Source organism: Trachypithecus francoisi, unplaced genomic scaffold (genome assembly GCF_009764315.1).
Source record: "Trachypithecus francoisi isolate TF-2019V2 unplaced genomic scaffold, Tfra_2.0 Lachesis_group4, whole genome shotgun sequence".
NCBI classification, from domain to species: Eukaryota; Metazoa; Chordata; class Mammalia; order Primates; family Cercopithecidae; genus Trachypithecus; species Trachypithecus francoisi.
This window is the reverse complement of record NW_022681469.1, coordinates 41,686,715-41,709,264: the sequence shown is the minus strand read 5'-3', so window position 1 is coordinate 41,709,264 and position 22,550 is coordinate 41,686,715. Positions and strand designations below refer to the sequence as shown.

Sequence of the window (22,550 nt, the reverse complement as noted above, 5' to 3'; positions counted from 1 at the left end):
TTATGAGTGTTTAATGCTTCCTGGGCCCAAACCCCCAGATTATCTGTATTAAATGTATTAACGTTGACTATCCATGTTGCTGTGCATGTCAAACTCAAAGAGAAACTAATTCGTATAGAAAGGCACTGACCTAAAGTAAGTTTTATTTAGCCTTAAAGAATTGGTAAATCAGAGCAATTCATTCAGTGAAATTCATTCAACACACAGCATCTACTAGAAGCTAAGAAGATGCTATAATTCCTCTAGGTGGGAAAGTAGGGGGCAGGAGGAAAAGAAAAACATGTAGGGAAGGTGGCACTGGGGGTGAGTCTTTAAGACTGTGACAGGTGAAGAGAGAGGGTTCTATGGGGAAGGAGTACAGAGGGTAGTAAATTACATGTAAAAAAGGAACATGTAAACAAGACACGTGAAGGCAAATGAATCCCTCTAAAGATATATTTGGAAAACAAGAAATGGGTGGAAAATGAAGATGACTGATCAGGGCTATGTTTTAGAGTAGTGGGTGTCAACCCTGGCTGCATGTAAGACTCACCAAGGAGCTTTAAAAAACCCACTGTCCAGGCTTCCCCTCAGACCAGAGGATGGGGGGAGAAAAAAAACCTCAAGTGGATTTCATGCAACCAAAGATGTGAACTTGTCCTTTCAGAGGATTAGTTTGGATTTACATAAAAGGAAAACATTTATTAGCATTTGTTCTTCCTGTTGATTTAAATATGTTTTTAATTTAGAAGGCCGGCTAAATTAGTAAACCCAATTATGCTCCCTTACTGTTAGAGTAGTGAGGAGTTATATTGTGGCAAATAATAAAGGTAAGTTACTCATTTTTGTTTTCCAACAGATAATGATGGTTGCAGGGCCCCTCTCCAATGGAGGCATTGCCAGCCTTCTGGCCATGAAGGAGAAAATGATTTCAACTAACCCAGGGAGCTCTTACCTCGAAATGGAGATACTTCCTGATAACAGAAGAAACTGGGCATCTAACCCAGAAATACCAGCTCAGTAGGAGAAAAGGCATGAGCCAGCCAAGGTTTCAGAAGGCTGCTAACAGTAAGTACCACTTTGCCCTCTGCTGGCAGTTTCTGAGAAAAACATCTTCTAGCTCTTAGGGGTGTCTTCAGTGGGCAAAGGGAGAGAAGACTAGGAGGCAGTGGTTCTGATCCCCACATCAAGCTGCACATTTAAACAATAACATAGGTTTTTTTTTGGGGGGGGGCATAAGAGCCCATATAGTGTAAAAGGACTCGTTTTAAAAAAGATCTTTTAAACAAAGCTGCCCAGAACTTTGACTTTCAGTACTACTTTATTTGTGGACAGTACCTTATTGTAGCAATTCAATACGGTCACGTGACAAAGAAGTAGTGGTATGACCATGTTTCTCCATTAGACATTTAAAAAGCAGTCATTCTCTACCAGCCAACAATATTTTTACACAAGAAAGTGATCTGGGCTTATGGGGAAGGTGGCTCACTGTTCCTCTTGCTAAGATCCTTCCACTGACCATGTTCCACAAGGAATCCTAAATTCTTGGGTCCTAGAGACCGGCCTCCAGTCAAGCACAGCTCAGGGCAAGCTATAAATACAGGGGGAAGGAGTTGAGGCTTTAAAGATGGCAAAGGAATGGGCCCTGGACAAAGTGTTTTCCAACCAGAATGCTCAGTGCTGACTCCAGGTCACCTTAGGTCATCCTCCAAATTTTGCTGGGCTTCTAAATTGTTCCCAATTGAACAAAAAAAGGCAGACATTATGCTAGCGTGAGCGTGAAAGCCATGCTTTTCTTCACAGGACATCATGTTTAATATTTTGTATTAGAGCCCCAGCCATGCAAATTCCCACTCCCATACCTGCTCCCCCAATGCATGCAGCTCACACAGTTTCACATAGAATAGCCAGGATCAAAACCTAATGAAGCGGTGAGGGAGCAGGGCTGTGGGGCCCAGTGCTGCTAGGTGATCAGATAAGGCTTAATAACTTAATAGTCTCACCATGCTTACTTTATAATCCTGCTCTCTGTGCCACACCCTCCCACCCACACACAGGTCTTTGTAAGCCACCTTGGGAGTAGATGAGAACAGGATGTGAATGGCAATCAATCAACATGGTTTGGTGAACAAACCATGTATTACAAAAGTCTGCATCCTCACAATGTAACTAATGAGTGAGTCGTTTCCTATTGTTTCTGCTCACCCAGGAATACCATGCTGTGCCAGCTCTTGCCATTTATTAACCAACTGATAATGGTGCAGTGCTGTAGTCATGGAATCTATTTCAAAAGGTTAAGGAAGTCTACTGGAATCCTGGTTCTTCTAGTTGCCATTCAGATTTGTTTTTAAAGTATCATTGAAATGTAATGCATGTTATAGACATTTTTTTGCAATGCATTAAGACCTTTATGTTATCACTCAGTGCTTTGCTTTGTTATAATTAACTCTAATTTTCTAAATTACAGGAAATCTTAAGAACAACCAAGATGACAGTTTTGTTACCATAGTACCCCCCTCATCCACAATTTTGTTTTCTGTGACTTCAGTTACCTGTGGTCTGGAAATACACAATTCATACATTTTCAGGCCATTCTAAGTAGCATGATGAAATCTTGCACCATCCTACTGTGTTCTGCCCAGGATGTGAATCAACTTACCCATTCTGTCTACATGACCCACCCACTGGCCACTTAGTAGCCCTCTAGGTTGTCGGATTGAAGGAATATAGAGTATATAAACTTTGGTTGGGGTTCAGGCATCACCTGATGATGATGAGGCAGAACTACTGTATTTCTAGTTTTGTCATATACAAATGAAAAAAAAATGGAGATATCAACAGACACCCAAATTTTGGAATCAAATAGAAGGGAAAAAAGTAATGCTTTTCTATGTCATTTTTTCCCAAGATACTCTACAAACACTCTTTCTAATCTTGATAAACTGATGAACAATTTTACCTTTATCCTATTTTTCAGTTCTTAGCTTTGGTTTAAAAAAAAAACTCTATGATTCACACTGAAAGATGATTTGTGAAGTCAATTCCATAGCAATCATCCTTTGCTCACTTTGGGGAGAAAGGGACACTTACCTTTTGTGACACTGGCATTCTCAGATTATTAATAGTTGCTGAAAGTACAGGGTTGTTTCCAGAACTATCAAACATCCTTAAATCATCCCTGGAATCAGCAATCTGGAAAATACAGAATTTACCCAGTCATGTCTCCACAGTCACACTGTGCATACTCAAGGCACAGCTAAATGGTGGAGAAACCACAGCAGAAGTGTTACTCTTATCCTCCTCCCTGCCCCTCAAATCCTGAACTTGTTCACATGAAAGACTTGAAGTCTTCATGTAAAACTGACAGCAAATGCATGAGAAACATCCTCTAAGGAAAAAGAATCCATTTAAAAAGTCAAGTCATTTTGCAAGTAAAGAAAGGATATAAAATTTGCAAGATTTTAATCATTACCTTTTCCAGTGGAGATATATTTTGCTTCCAACACAGTTAAATAAGATAGTGAATTCTACTTTGCTGTGGATATTATGACGATTCAGATAAAACACAGTTGAGTGTTTCAGGGGAAGCTGAAAAAGTTACAGTCACTCAAAAGGCATCCAATCAAGGCAGCTCGGTGAAACCTGCTGCAGATACCAGAGTGCCAAAACAGGTGGAACTTGATGCTGTCCATGTTTTCTTTGAGATTTCAGGTCACTGGTTTCCATATTTGGCCTCAAATTTCACAGCTTAAAGATTATGATGATATGCATTATACAAGCTAATTCTTTTTCTCATTTGCAAAGAAAGTTGTTGCTTGGTCTATAACATAAGTCTGCTGTGATGCTTGTTATAATTTTCTTACTGAGAGATGACTGATATGCCAAAGTTAGGAATGTGGAAAGCAAAAAGATCTGAGGAAACTCAAATTTAGGCTTATATAAAAAGCTGCCCAGGCTGGGTGCAGAGGCTCATGCCTGTAATCCTAGTACTTTGGGAGGCTGAGGCGGCAGATCACCTGAGGTGAGGAGTTCAAGACCAGCCTGGCCAACATGGTGAAACCCCGTCTGTACTAAAAATCCAAAAATTAGCCAGGAGTTGTGGTGGGTGCCTGTAATCCCAGCTACTCGGGAGGCTGAGGCAGGGAGAACTGCTTGAACCTGGGAGGCGGAGCTTGCAGTGAGCCAAGATCCCACCACTGCACTCCAGCCTGGGCGACAAGAGCAAAACTCTGTCTCCCCGCGCCCCCTACCCTGAAGGAAAAAAAAAAGGCTGCCCAAATGAATTGATGTGACTTGTACTAATGCAATTAACACACAATTTTAACTTCAGGTCTTGGAGGAGTTTGGAAAAGTAGGCTTCACAAAGTAGAGCTCCTTTATTGTATAAATGATATTTCGGAAGAAATGGCCTTTCTAAGCAAGGTGAGGGATGGTTTGATTTGCAGCATTAACCATGCTATTCAATAAGGAATTTCTTTTAGGGAATTGTGGTCCCCCAAAAGTCTCCCAGCTATTGAGTAGAGCCATTCAGTGCCCCCCCATTTATACTGCTCACCTTGCTGATATCAGACTCAGACTTGCTGGAGCACATGCTCTGAAGTTCCTTGACAAGATCTGCTTCGTCATCCGAACCCAGAGAGAGTCTCTGATCCAAATTCAACGTCAGTGACAGATCATTCTCTAAAGACCTAACGCAAAGTTCAGAAAAACGTTTTTCAAAGTGGGAACAATTCCCAATTTGGAAATCTAGACACTGTACCTTTTTTGGGATTTGGTGTGGGGTAGGGAAAATGTTTTTAATATCCTTTAAAGTATTTAATGCATAAATGTCATTTAATGCAACAACCCACTCCCATACCCTGAGAGACTGGAATACTAAGGTAAGAAATTTCTACAGGATTTTGATAACTCCTACTCAAATTCTTGAGAGGATAAAATTTTGTTTCACAAAGAACTTCACTTTGATGTACAATAGTCCAGGCTCCCTACTATTGCTGTTTCTTCTGTCTCCCAGGCCAGATAGGATGCTAAACACTGGGGACAGTGTGATAAAATGGGACAAACATGAATTTCAAACTTGGCTCTATTGCTAGCTAGCAATATGACCATGCACCAGGTTTTCTTAACACCTCAGTTCCTGGGTTCCCTTTTCTATAAATAACCCTTATGTGTACATCCTAAGGTTGCTGGAAAAATGATACAGGCTGTTGCATGTCATGGATCTAGCTGTGGTCCTGCCAGAAAATAGCATGCCATGCAGTTTCCTTCATCTCCCTTCTCTCTCTTCACCCTCCCCTCTTCTCTAATGTGGCAAATCAGTGGACATGATCCTAAATATTACCTGCCAAGTGACAGGGCACACAAACTGCCTAAACATTTCTATTCTATAATTATACAAATCATCCTTTATACCTCCATATTTGCAAGCTGAAATAGTCAATTTCTTAGGAACAATATAAGAAATTATCACTATAAATATATAGCACTTAAAAATCACGCCTATAATCCCAGCACTTTGGGAGGTCTAGGTGGATGGATCACAAGGTCAGGAGTTCGAGAGCAGCCAGGCCAAGATGGTGAAACCCCGACTCTACTAAAAATACAAAAAATTAGCCAGGCATGGTGGCAGGCCCCTGTTAATCTCAGCTACACAAGAGGCTGAGGCAGGAGAATCACTTGAACCTGGAGGTGGAGGTTGCTGTGAACCGAGATCATGCCACTGCACTCTATCTAGCCTGGGCAAGAGAGCAAGATTCTGTCTCCAAAAAAAAGTCATGCTGTTTCTGGAAATCTGTGGAAAAGTCATCTAATGACTGTCTAAAAGTTCACAAATGCATAAACAGAATTTGATCAAATGAAACCTATAATATTTCTGACCTTATTCAACAAACTACAAGCAAAATAGTCTTTATATTGCATTATATTAATCTTAAGGAACAGTATAGATGTCATCCAAAGATACCATTCATTAGATTTCAGTTTAATATCAGCATTTGAATGACATACATTATTTTAAAAGCACATTAACAGCATAATAGTCATACAAATAATTGAGAACATGGAACATTTAAAATAGTAATTGAAGTTACTTGATTTATCTTTGTTTGCTGTGAGTTAAATTTGAAAGGGGAGCTTACTTTTGTTTTGACAGAGAAGCATTCCTGTTATAATTCAGCTGTGATATAGTCTTGTTTTTTATACCTGTTAAAAAAGAGAACCATTTTCAATAGATCATTGTCCCTGTGCCTCTTGAACTCTGTATTTAAAAGAAACAGACTGTGGACTTTGCAGCACTTTCATACTGTTCTTGGATTAGTATCTACCATTTGAGATTTTCCCCAGGACAGAGGCTCTGGGCATAGCCTCCTGCACAGGCATTGTGGGAAAGTCAAGGAATAACCAGCTCCCTCAAGTACGTTTTGGTGGAACTTGGTACTACTAACACTACCTGAAGCTCAAGTCAAGAATCCTGAATCTCGCTTTTACGGATGGCCCTTCTCTCTAGTCAAGTCCCTGGTTCCTCAGGCCCTTGTTCTCGAAGGACCAAAAGAAGATTTAATACCTGCCTTTGGATGATGGTAATCACCCTTTCTCTACCTTTGTGTGCATTCTAACACTACTATGTAATCAAGTATAGTTTTTGATATGTGGCATTAGCCAGGCACTTGTAGAAATTTAACTTTTAACAACTTTTGCATTATACAGAAAATATGAACAAGGTACAAAAAGTCATGGAATTTAAAAAATGCTGAAAATCATATCAATGTTTTTTAAACTGCAGATTATGACATAGTTAAAAAAAACCAAAAAACAAAGAAAATAGCCTGTATTGATTGTGTATCAGTTAGACAAACATACAAATGCAGAGGTTTGTGTGTACAGGTGATGGTATAAAATGTATTTCTCACTATGGGTTATGGTTAAAGTTTGAGAAACACTCTTATAAACCATTTTAGACTCAATGTTATGAATGCATTAAAACAGTTGCTTTTGAGTGAATTCTAAAAATATTAATATTGTCAACACAAATTTTTTGAAAAGTAAATATATCCTCATTAAAAGATCAAAGAAAATCACTGTCAAGTGTCTTTACTCATACTTTTGTCATTATCATCCAAAGCACTGACTAGTGGCTTCTACTAATCACTACATAGTGCACAGCCTTGGGTTCTGCCTTAAAGGCCTGGGATCTGACATCAGGCCTTTCTGTTTTAGGTCAGAAAAGAAATGGGCTGTCTCTTTATCAAATTTTATGAGCTTCCATAGTGACCTGCATGTAAAGGGATTCCTGTGCTGGTTTTTTTAAAAAAACAACCCAAGTCACTGGAACCATTGTAATAATCATATATACAATGGAATTATTAGAAAAATTTACCATTATAAAAATAATGAGAGGCATGTCAGTCATGGTTTCTAACCCAACTACAGACTCATGAATTATATACTTTGTAAAATTAACTTTTAGAAATTTCCTTGTTGAAGTCTATGTAAACTCTTGTAGTGTAGTTTTATTCTGTCAAAGAAGCTCATGCTTCAAAGAATATAACATTTGATATCAAATAATAGTTCTAAAACAAATTACTAAAAATACAAACAATTTCAAATCTATTCATCTTTTTTCACATTTAGCATAATATAGTTTTCTGAGCCAGCCTCTTCCATGATACTGCTTTAAATTCATATTCATTTTGATTGCCCACTCTAAAGCATATACAAACACTTATTAACTTAGCTCAAAAAGTTGGTCTTAAACATTATAGAGATTCTAATAAACTTAGAAATGACACAGTGAAGAGCCTCAATGGGTGTCCAGTTATCTGAGTACCCACAGATCATTGCATGTCTAACAAGATTAGGGTGACATGGACTACAGAAAATCGCACTGGGCTTGCAAGAAACAATTATAGAACCACATATTTCCAGGAGAGGTGATTTGGAGCAGGTGTTCATGGGTTTCTGAACCTGAGTTTTGTTCTCTGTAAATGGAGATCATTATCATTGTCTTAGAGCTTTCTTGCATACTGAAAGGACTAAGAGCAAATGAATGGTATAATCTTTGCTACAGAAAGTCACCGGGGGGTCTATACTAAATTGACGGGCTGGAGTCCAGTGATTCTTACTCCCTGAATCAAACACTCGGACAACTTCGGGAAGTAATGACAAGCTCTGAAGATCAAAACAGTATCTAGTATCAATATAAAATGCTTATCTTTTAAAAAGTATAAGAAAATTCATTTTATTCAGTAAATTTTCATTCACTTAAAAAAAGGGGTCAAAATTTGCTATCATGCACTTAGGGTAATGGGGGAGCCCTAGCATATATTGATAGGATTAAAAAACATTAAATTGCTATTAAAATTAACAAAATACAAGCTTAAAAATAAAAATATAACTAAAAGCAACTTTTTTACGTTTTTAAAAATACAAGATTTTAAGCACCTCATTTAGAAACCCCACTGCTGAAAGGTGGCATAAAATTCCACAAAACAAATACTTTGAGAGGGGAGGCAAATGAATGACATAATCTGAAGTCCACGGTGCACATGAGGTGGAAATTTCCTTTCATTTTTATTCCAATTTGTATTTCTTTTGGGAAGGACATTTATAATTTATATAATGGCTGATTATCCTATTATCAATGCCAAAAGGAATAGGTCTAACACCAGAAGATACACACGTGTTACATCTTGTTAGAATGAAAGCTTACACACTTATTTTTCACGTGATGTCCCATCATATGAAATCTGTCCAATTTATTAGAATGCCTCAATGAAGGCAGGAATTGTTTTTTTATTTTTATTTTTTTGAGACAGAGTCTTACTCTGTCACCCAGCCTGGAGTGCAGTGGCGTGATCTCGGCTCACTGCAACCTCTGTCTCACAGGTTCAAGCAATTCTCATGCCTCAGCCTCCTGAGCAGCTGGGATTACAGGCATGCGCCACCAGGTCCAGCTAATTTTGGTATTTTTAGTAGAGACAGGGTTTTGCCCTCCTGACCTCAAGCTATCCACTCGCCTCGGCCTCTCAAATTTCTGGGATTACAGATGTGAGCCACCATACTGGGCCAGGAATATTTTTTTCACCACTCTATTTCCAGTGCCTAGACTAGAACCCGGCACATGGTACATGTCGTCCATGAGAAATAAATGTGTACACCTGATTCACCTGGAAAGGTCTTAAATGGGTATCAATATGTCTCTACACGTATTTTTTTTAAATGTAAGATTAACTTATGAGTGACATAATAGTAGAGAAATATGCCAATGATTTTATTATGCAATAATGCAATGATTATACAAATTGTGAACACCAAGAGAAACAAATTAATAAATGACCATTAACAACTTAAAGATTAATTTTGGAATTCTAGTTTGAAAGTGGTATTTTTCAGGTAGGGATCTCCTATATATTTTTGGAAATGTACCTACTATATAGTTTGTTTATTCCATGAGAATGTGCATTGAAATACTTAAACTTTGTTTTGCCAAATGCATAGTGATAAAAATGAAAGCATATTTGCTTTCAGACACTGGATTGGGAATGTCCACCTCCTTGTAGGCAGCATACCTAACCCGGCCCCTTACCTTCGGTGCTTAGGTCTGGCTTATTCCAGGTGGGTAAAGAGAAGCGGCCAGACTTCCTGCGAGGACTGGTGTTCACCTTTCTCCAGGCACCACTCTCTCCTTTCTTTTTGTTACAACTGTTATAACCGGAAACTATGGATAAATGGAAACTTCCTCCTTTGAAATCAGCTGTATGCTGGTCTAGTTCTGAAACAACACAAATCACAGCAGGGATAATGCAGTTTCACTGATTAAAGCAAAATCCATTTCTATTTCTCAAAGATATGGACTGTTCAAAATCATGCACTTATTTAATATCCAAGCTGGGGTTTTGTGAACCAGCACAAACTTTACTTGGAGATCTAGAATTCAAACATTAACCAGTAATTAAAATCACAGTTCTGGAACACTGCTATAAAATGTATACTTTTCTAATTACAAAGAGAAGATAGACAGCTCTCTAAAAACAACTTTTTTTTTTTTTTTGAGGCGGAGTCTTGCTCTGTCGCCCAGGCTGGAGTGCAGTGGCCGGATCTCAGCTCACTGCAAGCTCCGTCTCCTGGGTTCCCGCCATTCTCCTGCCTCAGCCTCCCAAGTAGCTGGGACTACAGGCGCCCGCCACCTCGCCCGGCTAGTTTTTTGTATATTTAGTAGAGACGGGGTTTCACTGTGTTCGCCAGGATGGTCTCGATCTCCTGACCCTGTGATCCGCCCGTCTCGGCCTCCCAAAGTGCTGGGATTACAGGCTTGAGCCACCGCGCCCGGCCTAAAAACAACTTTTAAAAGGTATTTTATAAGGATGTGAATATCCTCTCCTCTCTGCAGAAACCCACATACCTGCTCTGGGGAGGGGACAGCCATGCAGTACAGCTTTATTTAGCAAGATGCTGAGAGCAGCTTTGACCACAGCCTGCTGTCCTTGGCTGTGGTGTCTTTTAGCAGTTGTCTGTCCAAAGCCAGGTTGTCTTTTCACAGAGGCTCTTGACAATATTGCTTCTTGAACTCTGGGCGCGATGACGCCATTCCACAGCTTAGACATCCACCTAGCAGGAGAGGGGCCGATTCATCCCTTAGGAGCAGGCTTCTCAATAATTATACACAATTCTACGAAAGGACAGTTTGAAGACTATGGGGAAAAAACGTAAAGTGTTTCTATAGATATGCTACCTTTCCCAGGTAGTTTTCAAATAAGTGAAATTACCCAATACAAAAGTAGTTTGAATCTTTCTCAAAAATACAATGTATTTCAAATGAAACTGATTGTTTACATGTCTCTCTCAATGTAGAATCAATGCTTGAGTGCTGAGTGAATGAATGCGTGAATAAATACATGGAAAGGAAGGTAAATTTAAAGACTGAAGAAATCTGGAAAAAAGATTTCCTAAAAGTCCTTGTCTAAATAGCTTCAACTTCTGTGTTATACCTCCTTAATAAAGTACACATATATTGTATTTTAATATTTCTGAAATTGGGATCTTTTTTTTTTTTTTGAGACAGTCTCGCTCTGTCACCCAGACTGGAGTGCTGAGGCACAATCTCGGCTCACCGCAACCTCTGCCTCTTGGGTTCAAGCAATTCTCATGCCTCTGTCTTCCAAGTAGCTGGGATTACCCGCAAGTGCCACCACGCCTGGCTAAGTTTTGTACTTTTAGTAGATATGGGGTTTCACCATGTTGGCTAGACTGGTCTCAAACTCCTGACCTCAAGTGATCTTCCTGCCTTGGCCTTCCAAAGTGCTGGGATTACAGGCGTGAGCCACTGTGCCCAGCCTGACATGTATTGTATAATCACTGGTAAATTAAATCTGCCTGTCCCAAGGCAAGGGCTCACTGTTGTGTGTGGGTGGGCTCAGTTCTATCGGGAGGATGGGGGTCAACCAGCTATTGCCTCAGGTGGACTGTTTGCATTAATAGCCATAAACAGTGGGACTTCAGCCCAAATTTGCAGCACTCAAAATTAAAACTAGATTATGCTTGGTTGCAGTATTTAAAAAACACTTATATGATTAAAGGCTATAGAAACAAAACCACATCTCCCAGGTCAGGAATGTTTCCAAAGCTATTAGACACTGCATGAATCTTTCAAGAATTGTCAAAAACTACGATCCATCAAGTTTCTCTCTTAATGTCTAGTGCTATGCAATCGGGGAAAAATAAAAGTACGATAGGGAACACAGATAAAATTCTGGTATTTTACAATATGAATCAAAATTATGCAGTTATTCCTAAAAGTGCTACAGTAGAAATATGATAAGCTGTGGTTTGAAAAAAAATCAACTCCTTAGCCATTGGTAGACAATTATCTGCGGCATTTCTGCACATCTGGTGTTAGTTTTTGTTCTGAACTATCTTTTCAGTCTTGGAAGACAGAGATAAAGGTCTCCTTCAGGAGCAGAGGGCAGAATTGTTTCCTGACCAGGATAATAAAAACAACATCTTCCAGGGCCAATGGTCGACAAGAGTTGCAGCATCCCTCTTTAGAAGCCTTGGAGGGATGGGAAGTGGGGAGTTCCACAGCTGTGAGGCAAATCCAGCATCCACATGGGCCACTATGTATCACCCCGTGGGGCTTCAGGGGTCACGGGAACCTATGTAAAAGCGAAGCTCAGGCTGCCTGCTGTGTTGTGGATGATGAAGCCCTGTGTCCCTCACTCAGCATCCTCAACCATGGCAGGCTACTATAGTAGCTTGCAAATAGGGTAAAAATCTTGGAACCTCCACAGTTCTTGACAAAGACTATACTCCATATAGGAGAGGTCAAAATTGGTTCCTAAGAATCTTGAGACTCTGGATGTACAAAAGACTAATTCAATTGACATACTAATGAAGAAAGTAGTAATTATATCAATAAGTGTATTTATTTTGTAGCAAAAATCTAAATGTACATTTAATATACTACTTCTTTCCCACCAATTAGCTGTTATAAAAATGGTGGTTTGTCTTACAACAGAGAAAATATACATATACTTTTTAGAGACAGGGTCTTGCTCTGTCACCCAGGCTGGAGTTCGGGGGCTTAATCAAAGCTCACTGCAGTCTTGACCTCCTGGGCTCAATGGATCCTCCTGCCTCAGCCTCCCAACTCAAGTAGCCAGGACTGCAGGTGCATGCCACTATGCCTGGCTAATTTTTTTTCAAGTGATCCTCCCCTCTCAACTTCCCAAAGCGATGGGATTATAGGCATCAACCACCACACCCAGCTGAGAAGATACTATTTCAATCTCCTGCTTTCCAAGACAGGCTTCTGCCTATGACACCAGAAACTACAGAATCAAATCTGCTTGCTGGTCACAGAACCATTACTAAACTGGATGGTAACAAATTTTTTCTCCTTTCAATTTTCTCCTGATTTTCTGTTTCATTAACCTTATTGTATATAGGTCTGTTCTCATAAGCTGCTTCAAAGGAAAACACAGTAAGTACTGAACATAGGTCTCAATAAAGGGAGAAGCTTTTCAATTCATTAACAGAATTGAAACAGCAGGTTTTTTGGAGGGTGTGCATACAATACTTGATGAAACTTCTTATGTGGGACCTCACTTAGGAGACTCTGCATAGTAAGCCAAGCATAACTTGGATGAGAGTTTTCTAATAGAGGAAAAACCTAGCTCTCAGCAAAAATGCAGCTGCCCTAGGGGAAGCACCCCGTAGACAAGCTGTGGCCATCCTCTGGAAGAGCAGAGAGCACTGGCACTCTGTATCAGTGACAGGAGGTGGCACAAGGCAGCCTGGTCAGCATCCTTACCCTCAAACATCTGAATTGGCCATGTCTCCATTATAAGCAGAAAACTAACGAAAAATGGCACTTACTTCACTGTCACTTGGGCATGTCCAGGAACTACAGGACAAGACAGGAAATATTTTGGTCCAAGAAGTGCTTCAGGTGTGCCCAAGCGGGCCAGGCAGGAGTTAAGCTGACGCCAGACGGACAGAGCCCAGTCGACAATCTTGCACACAGGATCGCAGGGTGAGGGCGCCTGACCTTTGAACTAGAGAGACAGGGAGGTAAAACCCAGGGGCTTGGTTCAGAACATTTTGTTTTTAAAAGCCCAAAATTAAAAATATAAAGCTTTAAATCAAAATTGAAAACGAGTTGAAATTTATGTAACTTTACTTGGGATGGCTGAATGAGGGATAATAACACACATTATAGTTGTGCAAACATGTTAGTGTGATAAGCATTTTTCTCCTTTAATTCTCACCATGAGCTTGAGTTAGGCATTTTTACCCCATTTTACATATCAGGAGCCTAAGGCAGGAAGAAAAAATAACTTGCCCAAGGTCCTACAGGTAATAGTGACAAAGTCAGGGCTGGAGTCTATTTATATTTTTATTAAGGCATAATTGACAAAAATTACATATATATGGTGTATATTATGATGTCTTATGTATGTATACATTGTGAAATTATTCAAATAAGCTGATTAACATGTCCATTTCTTCACACACTTATTTTTTATGGTGAGAGCATTTAAGATCTACTCTCAGCAATCTGCAAGTACACGTTAACTACATAGGGTTTATCTTTAATAGAAAAATAGGATACGGCATCTCGCTGAAATAATAAAGGAATCCTTTATCACGTTTAAAATAAATCCAGTAATCACTATTAAGCTAAAGAACTTCCTCTTCTTCCTCAGGCTTAACATTTCTGAAGCTCTCTATTCAAGCTTCACTTTCTATGGTCAGCCAGGGCTGGAAGAACAGGCTTAGCTTTGTGGGCAGCTGACAGAGGGAGATGGGCCTCGCCAGCTGCCTCATCAAGACCGCGTGTAGAGGAAGGCAGAAGGAGGGCAGAGCTCGCACTGGAACTCGGTCCCCAGGGAAACGTTACTTTTTCTGGGAAGGCCGAATTATTCTCTTAATGACTATTTAATAAACTGCTTCTAAAGCTCAGACTGTTAGATATCGTAACAGAATCACATTTCACAGTTGCCAAAGGCAGAATGTAATCTGTCCTTCCTAAGGACCTGAACAAACAGGTGGGCACCCCTTCTCTCCAAAGTGCAGATGTTGTTTATATGAAATTTCTCCTTTTGCAAGTTGGTTGTATTATGGGAAAAGTGGTTACTGGACAGTACATTAAAAACTGGTGTTTCATTAAAAGGACTATCCAATAAACAGACTTTGTAGTAACTACCTGTTTTCATTTCCTTCCCTAGAGATATATTCCTTCAGCGTTAATGGATACTTTTGTGTACAGGTGTGTATGCCTACTATGTATTCTATGCCTATTTGTTATTGCTGCTAAGGAGGAAAAGTCCATGTGAGTTAGTAACTTACTCATGAAATACAGAGGACACAAAAGAAAAGGTGTGAAAAGCTAATGACGAGCAAGTGATCAGTTCTGGTGTGGTTTCATGGAGTGGAGGAAGCCACCTGCCTCTTTTTTTTTTTTTTTATTTTGAATTTTACCAGCTGGAAAAAGGAGGAAATTGAGCCAGGCCCTTTATCTCTCAGATCTCTTCCAGACTGGCAGTCTTGAAGTACAGACACACACAAGCTGCTATGGTAATTCAAAAGAAGAACTGACTAAATACAGCATGGTCAGGAAAGACAACTAGATGAGGTGGGACTTCAGCCGGATCTCCCACAGGATGTCCGGAACACGGGATTGGTGAGGGGAGGTGGGAAGAGTGTCCCAAATACGGAAGAGGGAAGGAACTGTGCAGGAGGAGCAGTCAAAATGGGTGCTGACGTTTGCAGATAACAAAAGGGATGAATAAATGACAGACTTCTACAAGTAAACAGTCTATGTAACTGTTACTAATTCAAGGTGCTGGATCTGATCCCCCACCTAGCAAGTCCCCTGAACAAATGACTTCACAGCCACATAGTTGTCCTTGAGTTTTCCCACATGCCAACCCCCTCCTCCCTAGGCCTGAGATGTGTTGCAAGTTCTGCTCCTTCTGCCCAGACCCCCTGCCTCCCTATTCTCAGCAAACTCTTCTTCCTTTAGATAACAAATTAGCGTGACCTGCAGATCCTTCAATGTGACCACAGATAGAGAGGCCTCCACCCCAAATTCCTAAAATAAGTGCTCTTCCCACTTCCGCCTGAGTTTCTATAGTGGTACTTTACCTGTTTCTTTCACAGCACGTATTAGCCACCTGTTTAATTAGCATGATTTGAGTGTTGTACCCATGAAGTCGGAGAGAATCAGAACAGGGAACACAGAGTTTAATCTGATGTCATTTATCAGATTTGTGGCCCTGCCACTCAAGAAGAGACAAGGCTTAAATAGTTGAATCCAGTCCAGTGGTGAAATAGCATGGGTAGAGGTTACAGATTCAAATACAAGCTGAGAACTAGGTAATGTGTAAACTGAATCTACCCCACTTGGAAGGCATGGCCTTAGATACTTGCACGCAGTGACTATTGGCGGGACTCTACTGATTATTTTCCTGTTACCGAGGAAAGCCTAAGACCAGATCACAAGTCCTCAACAAGCCTGGCCAATACACAGACGTGGCCAGCCCAGAAAATAACCCTGAATTTTCATGGAAAGAGAACCCAGGTTTCTTGAGATGGAAAAAAGTGGGGGGCGTGGGGGTAGGAGGTATATTATTATCTTTATTAATATTCAGAATTAAATATAATCAAACATGTTATGGGTTAGGATGAGAGAATCATATATTGGATGTTTTTAAATACTTGAAATGTTTACAGGAATCTCATATATTAGAATAGCTTCATGTCCAGTTTAAAATGGTAACTGAGTTACTGATTTAGGGTTGTGATCTTAAGAAGGGGTAAGAGAATTTTATTGTTTATGTAAATGGTACAAGAATTAAGAGAACATTTGAGCCACTGGATTTATAAATTTAATTTTCTGGTTTTATAAGAGTTAAGTACTTGGGAAGATTTTTCAGACAGTAGAAATTTTTTTTTTTTTTTTTTTTTTTTTTGAGACGGAGTCTCGCTCTGCCGCCCAGGCTGGAGTGCAGTGGCCGGGTCTCAGCTCACTGCAAGCTCCGCCTCCTGGGTTTACGCCATTCTCCTGCCTCAGCCTCCCAAGCAGCTGGGACTACAGGCGCCCGCCATGTCGCCCGGCTAGTTTTTTGTATTTTTTAGTAGAGACGGGGTTTCACCATGTTAGCCAGGATGGTCTCGATCTCCTGACCTCGTGATCCGCCCGTCTCGGCCTCCCAAAGTGCTGGGATTACAGGCTTGAGCCACCGCGCCCGGCCGAAATTTTTATAAAGAGAAATAAAATATATTAAAGTTTTAAAGACCAAACTATTTAAAGAAATGTAATTAAGCTATAAGAGTCCCTTCAAAGGTGATTGTTAAATTTTGCTACATTTATACATAGAAAGATAAAGCTTATACAATTAACTTGGCCGGGCGCGGTGGCTCAAGCCTGTAATCCCAGCACTTTGGGAGGCCGAGACAGGCGGATCACGAGGTCAGGAGATCGAGACCATCCTGGCTAACATGGTGAAACCCCGTCTCTACTAAAAATACAAAAAACTAGCTGGGCGAGGTGGCGGCGCCTGTAGTCCCAGCTACTCAGGAGGCTGAGGCAGGAGAATGGCGTGAACCCGGGAGGCGGAGCTTGCAGTGAGCTGAGATCTGGCCACTGCACTCCAGCCTGGGCGACAGAGCGAGACTCCGTCTCAAAAAAAAAAAAAAAAAAAAAAAAAAATTAACTTAAAAGCCTGAGGGAAAGGCGGGTATTTGGATGTACAACCCTAACACACTGAATACACTTTTTAAAATAGCATTTGAATAATGCCTCCCGAATAAAAACTGTCCTCCAAGGTCCCAATTCCTACAAAGATCATTTCTTTGTGAAGGTCTGTCTTTCCATGAGAACACTAGCTCTCTGAGGGTGAGAGGAGCCTCATCTTGTCCCCCAGTCCCCAGGCCAGGGGCAAATGTTTACAGAATAACCAGCTAACACTGTTCTGATGCACTTATCACACTGTGTTTTGATGATCAGTTTGCATGGCTGTATGTCCTTTCAATCTTAGTACTGGATCTTCCTTGGTGTGCCACAAAGTAAGGATTTAGAAAACACGATGACTGACCCACGGGAAGAACAGGCTGAGAAGTTCTAAGTCTGGATGACTGATAACAAAAAAGGAAGTCGGCGGGGGAAGCCCGGAGTTAGGTTTGGGGACAGGACAAGTTGAGTTTGTTATGTGTGCAGTGTCAGATGGACTTCATTATATAGATCTGTAGCTGATTACATGAACTGAACACAAAATAGAGGGGTAAGCAGACAAAGGAGAAAGCTGGATGAATTTTAAAACATGAATTCTGGAAGAAACATTATTTACATGTATATATAGTACCTCACCAGGTATTACAAATAGTTAAGTGTTAACTTAATGAGAATGACATGAAATATTTCATATTCTGGGTAAGTGACAAGATGCTGTATCTAGATTTGTAGGTCACCTGGTATTAATGGTAATGAAAAACAATTTTATTTTACTAAAAGTAAGGTGTCAGATAAAATGCTAATGTCACCAAAATGTACAGAGCTCTTTCAGCATAAATACATTTTTCCAAAATTTCAAATTTGCACATTTTAAATAACACCATATAACACACATGACCTAGAGGGAGTAATTCTTTTTAGAATTACATTTTATAAAAATCAAATCCCTTTTTGGTGGTATGGAAGGTTCACACAAAAATAAATATTTATTTACTTTTAGGAGAAATATCCCTTGATTAGAAACCAGGCACAGAAACTGACTTTGTATTTTATAAGAAAGAAGATTCACATAAATCTTTGCTTTACCAAGTAATTATGACATTAAGACAGAGGACAACTGTGAACATTGGTATGTCCTACATGAAAGAAATAATGTGGCCAAGGAAAAACAAAAAAATTGATTCTGTGATACCAGCAGCTCTATTAAATTGATATCACTGTATTATCTGAGGCTTTGGGATTTGTTACAATTTTCCTTCTCTTCAAAAGAGGAATGATCATTATATAACTCTTTGATATTTTTTAAGCAACAATTCTGAGATCATGTATTATATAATGAATGATAGTTTAATATTTCCTACTAAAAAGGGAATAATTGTTTTTTTATTAAATACTAGTAGAAAGCCTAGCGTTGTCCTGAGAGGTCGATTTTCTTGTCTCTTTCTAAGGAACTAGAAGAAGAAACTGTGATCAATTATCAGCGTGCTGTAAGTGTCCACAAAGATTAGGTTCTGTGACATTACAAGATTCCTGATGTTTTGCAGGAGTCATCCGTTCCCTTGTACACACACCCCAGGGACTGTTCTATTCACCTATTTGAAGTGCTTATTGGTAAAGGAAAGGCATTTCCTTTTTTCCACTTTCTATTCTTTGCAGCACACCCCACTCTCAAATGCAATGGAAAAGAGAGTGAACCTGAAGCTTGGAACTTTCCTTTCAAAATAAGTTAAAACAATTTTTATCAGAGAGCCAGGGGGAGGGAGGTATACTTTACCTGAAATAGTGCCAATCCTACATAATAGAACTGGTATCTTTTCTGATTATTTATGTGAATTATCTTTGGTAACGAGATTTAAATATTGACAGTGATAAAGTTAATGGAAGTATCGGCAATTTGAAAAGCTACAGACCTATGGCTGTTTTTACCTTACCGTTCTTCCTTCTTGCTGAGATCATACAGTGGCTGGGCTTTGGCCAAAAGCATATATTTATGACCAAGTAACTGATTTAAATATAACATGGGGTAGATTTCTCTTATCAAATTAGGAATTTCAGATATTAATTCTAATTACCAGTGGCAGACACTGTTTAATGAATTCCCAAAAGCCATTCTCACCCCACACTTCTCCCCACCACTATCTCCCTGGCCCCAGCACACATGCCTGCACACACTCTAACAAAATAGATGCAGAAATTTGTTCAAGCATTTGGTGGAGAGCTTCAATCTTGGAAAAGCAGGTTTGGCCATGGTCTGGGATGAAACCAGTTTTGGTTAATGAAACATTAAAGAGAAGTCTTATGTTTCTGGAAAAGTGCTTTCCTCCCTGATGAGGAGACCGAGGAAGCCGAGGCTCTCTATCCTTCGCTGCAGCCTGCTTCCTGCCCTTGAACATGTTTTCACAAGGGCACAGTGTCTGCAGCCTTTTGGGCACACTGCAGTCTTGAGGGGAGGGTCAACAGACTCCCTTGAACCTGGGACCTCAGATGTTGGACACCTACCACAAGACATCTGGTTATGTGAGTGTGAAAATCCTTTCTGTGAAGCAGCTAGCAGTTGGGGTGTTCTGTTTTTAGCAGCTTAAAATATTGCAATAATGCAATGACAATACTGTCCTTCAAATGTGGCCCATTGTGCAGGATTAAATGAGAAAATCTTACTAAATCAAGCTCTATTATTTCTAATCTACTTGACACTCAGCTACTGGCCCACTTTAAAAGTATTAAATAATGATGTGTTCGATTTGGTCAACTCTCAATTATTTTTATCATTTGGGAGAATATAGAATATTTATTTTGTTATTCTGTGAAAGTCACTAAAAGTTATTATTACTCTTGAAAATGTGTCAAAAGATACAGAATTCTACTTATTCATGTGGCTTTTTAATATTTACCATAGCATAGTATAACAGGCCTATTGTAAAATGTGCCCACAGGGGCGTATGTTTTGAAGGCCTCAAGAAAACAGGAAGTTTTCCTTAAGAAGAGTGATTAATTTTCTAACCAAGCCTTTTATGGCATTTAGAACTTGGTGAGATTCCTTGAGAACCACTGATAACAACAGTAAAACTGATTTGCTTTTTCTCGTACTTAATGCAGTGCAGAATTTGTTATGGGTGTCACATTCATTACGTTGTTTGGCCCTTCAATGTCAAAAAAACTGTACTTGCCCAAGGCTGCATAGTTAGTAAGTGGTGGAACTCAAGCTGAGATCTCCTGATGACTAAAACCCCTGCTCTCCTGGCAATGGGCTGCAGTTGCTGTTTGTTACCTTATTCACAACTTTCCTTCGTAAGAACCTCTGCAGCAGTCCTTGCATGGGCTCGCCATCCCACCGCAGCTGCACCCAGCGGAAATGCTGCTGCACCAGCAAGTCGGAGCCCTGGAGACAGGCCTTGGCGATGGTTCCCATCAGAAAGCAGTTCCCATGAAAGTAGTAACATTCGGACATTCCATTTCCTGAAACAAACCAAAAGCAATGGCCCATCCTCAGTGAGTTATGTTATGGGACCAATTCAAATTAAAATAACTTAAAGAACATGAAGTCTAACTGGTACTCTGGGAAACAGAAAGATTAGAATAGTATGGAAGCTTCCTTCTCAGCATGGTCCCTCTATTAGCGTTACCTTTTTGGAAAGTGCAGGGGCTTTCAGTGCTGCGATTTTCAAGAGGTGCCAAAAAGTCCCTCAATAACTCAGACAATGAAGATTTTTCCAAATTCTCTAAAATGATGATGATTTTCTTCTTACTGGGAGATTGTGTCACTGGAATCAGACAAGCTATAATAAAAAAGGAAATTCAGTGATTCAAGCTTTTGACAAAAATTTATACAAATTGGCAAAACTAAAAAGTCTGAAGTTATAAAGCATTAGCAAAGATGTGGTATAATGGAAATGTTCTTAAATTGCTTGGGGAGTGAACAACTCTGGAAAACTGTTTGGTATTATTTGATATGTTTGAACACACAGTGATCCAACATTCCTTGTTCTATAACAAGTCTCAAATGGAATCAAGCCCCATCCATCAACAATAGAATAATGAATAAATAAGAGTATGTTCGTACAACAAATAGAAAGTGAACAAATGACAACTTGCACAACATGGAAGACTCACAAACAATATATTAAGAAGCAAATCACAAAAGATTATATACAATGTGTTTTCATCATGTAAAGGTCAAAACCGGCAACACTAAATCTATAATTTAGGGATTCACATGCAGGGAGTAAAACTATAAAGAAAAGCTAAGAAATGATTATCATGAAAGAGTACTGGTTACTCCCAAAGGGAAGGGTTTGCGGTAAGAGGGATGGACCACACAGTCACATTCTGAGAGCTGAGAATATTTTACTTCTTGGCCTAGTCAGTGGTTACATGGTTATTTTATTTTAAATTATTAATTAATCTGTAGACATAAGTAGTACGTATTTTAGTGTATCTACTTCATAATACAAAAGGTTAAAAGCCCTTTAAATTATGCATATGTAAACTGTTCATAAAATTATGTAGACAGGTAGTGGCTCATGCTGGTAATCCCAGCACTTTGGGAGGCCAAGGTAGGCAAGATCACTTGAGCCCAGGAGTTCGAGGCCAGCCTGGGCAACATGGTGAAACCTTGCCTCTACAAAAAAATACAAAAAATTACACAGATATGGTGGTGGGCGCCTGTATTCCCAGCTACTTGGGAGGCTGAGGTGAGAGGATCACTTGAGCCCAGGAAGTTGTGATTGTGAGTTGTGATTGTGCCACTGAACTGCTGCCTGGGCAACAGAGCAAGACTCTGTGTCAAAAAAAAAAAAAAAAAAAAAAAAAAAAAAGTAGGACTTCAGAGAGATAAGTAAATCCCTCTCTCCATTTTCCAGATCTCAGAGGTTGAAGTAATTTGACTGTGGTCTCAGAAACAACGGTAAGGGAGGAGTAAAATCCAGGACTTCCGACTCATATTTTCCCATTCCTTTCACTCAGAATGGGAATGGCTGACTTCGTGTCAACCCAAAATGAAAGTTGGAAAAGTAAATAAAAAATTAATATTATACATAGGAAATGAATAAGGGCACAAAACATACTTAAAACAGTACCTGGCACCTACTAAGCAAAAACTATTAATATTTTAGTTAAAATGTATTATATATGGCACTTCCCATATACTAATCAATTACAAAATAAAATCACTTTAGTTTCTTGAAGATTCTAAGATGCCACAGTTTTAGTCAAATCAACCTTGAAAAGAGACCAGTTTAAGATACTTGAGAGTAACATTACCAAATAGTCTACTTTTTACAAATATTCATGATAGTATATTCTCAATTCCTTCTTGTTACTATAGACACAATGCATTTTCATT

General features: G+C 39.6%; 1 protein-coding gene across 2 annotated transcripts in view; it reads right to left on the bottom strand.

Moving 5' to 3' along the window:
• CTTNBP2 (cortactin binding protein 2) overlaps positions 1-22,550 on the bottom strand; it is a 174,607-nt gene that overhangs the window by 4,284 nt on the left and 147,773 nt on the right. For both annotated transcript variants that reach the window (XM_033193019.1, XM_033193020.1), the window contains exons 15-22: positions 20,833-20,985; positions 20,478-20,665; positions 13,351-13,529; positions 10,379-10,584; positions 9,563-9,748; positions 6,117-6,180; positions 4,535-4,667; positions 3,070-3,171 (exon numbers count right to left, since the gene is read on the bottom strand). In XM_033193019.1, the coding sequence (XP_033048910.1) occupies positions 3,070-3,171; positions 4,535-4,667; positions 6,117-6,180; positions 9,563-9,748; positions 10,379-10,584; positions 13,351-13,529; positions 20,478-20,665; positions 20,833-20,985 (1,211 nt within the window). The remainder of the gene's footprint in view (positions 1-3,069; positions 3,172-4,534; positions 4,668-6,116; positions 6,181-9,562; positions 9,749-10,378; positions 10,585-13,350; positions 13,530-20,477; positions 20,666-20,832; positions 20,986-22,550) is intronic.